The sequence below is a fragment of the Gymnogyps californianus genome, chromosome 2 (genome assembly GCF_018139145.2).
Source record: "Gymnogyps californianus isolate 813 chromosome 2, ASM1813914v2, whole genome shotgun sequence".
Classification (NCBI taxonomy): Eukaryota; Metazoa; Chordata; class Aves; order Accipitriformes; family Cathartidae; genus Gymnogyps; species Gymnogyps californianus.
The window spans coordinates 89,938,169-89,940,102 of record NC_059472.1 but is presented as its reverse complement, the minus strand read 5'-3'; the positions used below and the strand labels follow the sequence as shown (position 1 = coordinate 89,940,102).

The 1,934-nt window shown below is 41.9% G+C and overlaps 1 protein-coding gene across 1 annotated transcript; it reads right to left on the bottom strand.

Moving 5' to 3' along the window:
* Positions 1-609: 609 nt before the first annotated feature.
* Positions 610-1,605, bottom strand: MC4R (melanocortin 4 receptor). Its single transcript, XM_050892139.1, has one exon. The coding sequence runs from the start codon at positions 1,603-1,605 to the stop codon at positions 610-612; it is 996 nt and encodes a 331-aa protein (XP_050748096.1).
* Between the last annotated feature and the right edge of the window lie 329 nt (positions 1,606-1,934).

Genomic DNA, 1,934 nt, shown 5'->3' with positions numbered 1-1,934 from the left:
TGTGTAGCTGGCATTTGAAAAGTCTTATTGTTGTAGGCAATAACTGTAACAAAGAACAGAATTGCTGCTTGTGGAGTAGGAGGAAAAGAGTTCAAAATTAATAAATACAACTCGTTGGTTGCAGTAACTTTTATCAAAAATCTGCTTTCTAATTCCAGAGAACCTCTAATCCACTAATAGAGAAGTATATGCTCTAGTTTAAGCCGTATATAATGTAATGGATAGCTATGATTACTTCAACAAAATAAGGAACAGTATCAGCCAATACGTACTGTAAGTCAGACAAGTTATTTATTTTGTCAGCAGTTGGAACATACAGCTGCTCATGTTTGTTAGTATTTCACATTTATCATTACATTTATTTGCTTACTTACAAACTTGTATGAAGTGCTCTTCTCTTGCCAGCCAAATAAATTACAAACTGTAGATATCACAAACATTATACAGAAATATGAATTACATGTGAATGGGATACAAGAATGAGAGGGAGGAGAGACAGAAAGAGGTGCTCACTCTTAAAGATTTAAACCAAATTCTGCTGAGAAAGAGGATCTGAAGGCTTGGAAGTCTGTGCTGCATGTTGTGTACACAGTAACGTATCCACTCAGTTTAATATTTGCCAGGCAAATCACAAAGCCCTCTCAGGCTACAGCAGCATATAATCTCCTTGAATGTTTTCCTGAGCTCCTGACTCCGGAATGCATAGATAAGTGGATCGATGATGGAATTGCACATGATGAGGATGAGGTAGAAGTTAAAGTGGGACATGAAGCACACGCAGTAAGGGTTGTAGGGGCAGGAGATGTAGAAAATCAGGTGCAGGAAAAATGGAGCCCAGCACACAACAAAAACTCCAATCAGGATGGTGAGAGTGATGGCCCCTTTCATATTGGCCCCTTGGCGAATAGGGCCAGTCCCTGGAAGAACAGCAATCTTTTTGATATGCATCCGAGCCATCATAAACATGTGGACATAGAGGGATGCCATGAGAATGAGCATAGTGAAGAACATGCTAATAAGGCAGATGATGACAACACTGCTGTCAGAGTAAATGATGAACAAAATGCCTGAGACTGTGCAAGCAGCCCAGATGCATGTGATGATGACCCCTACACGTTTCACCGTCATGATATTATGGTACTGGAGGGCATAAAAGATAGTAAAGTACCTGTCCACTGCTATTGAGAGGAGACTGCAAATTGATGCAAGCAAGGAACTGCAAATCACTGAGTCAATGACATTGTCAATGTTTATGGTAAAGCTCTGTGCATCTGTGTCTGTATTGTTTAGCAGCGTGATGACAATAGTTTCTGATCCATTAGATACACTCACTAGCATGTCAGCCACTGCCAAGCTACAGATGAAGAAGTACATGGGCGAATGGAGGTTCTTGTTCTTGGCTATTGCCACAATGACCAAGACGTTCTCCAGCAAGCTGATGATGCCCAGAGTCACAAACACTTCGGGGGATACAAAGAGTTGCTCGTAGCAGCCTCCCGAGGAGTGGCCCTTTGCATTGGGCTCGCTGGCACCTCCGTGCAGTCCGTAGCTGTGGTTCCAGAAATGGAGAGGCTGGAGTGTCCCACGGTGCTGGGTGAAATTCATCTTATGGAGATCCCCTTTCAGCTTCCTGCTTTTAAAACTCCTGTTCCTTTTGCATTCCTTTGAAAACCTTCTTTGGCTTTTCAGCTTGGGAAGAAAAGAAAAATATGCCAGCACTGAGGCAGGCAGCAGTTCAGAATACTTTGACTGTTGTTACAAAATAAGGTTTCAAACTCAGAAATACTAGTTTACTCTCACAGATGCAGTTTCTGATCATCATCTCATTTACCTTGGTGATCTATGTCACAGAGTCCCAACAGTCTGTAAGTTTGCATCAGATTCTCCCCTATGGTCAGTTTCTGTTTAGTTCACTGGTATGCTGCAAGGCTTTT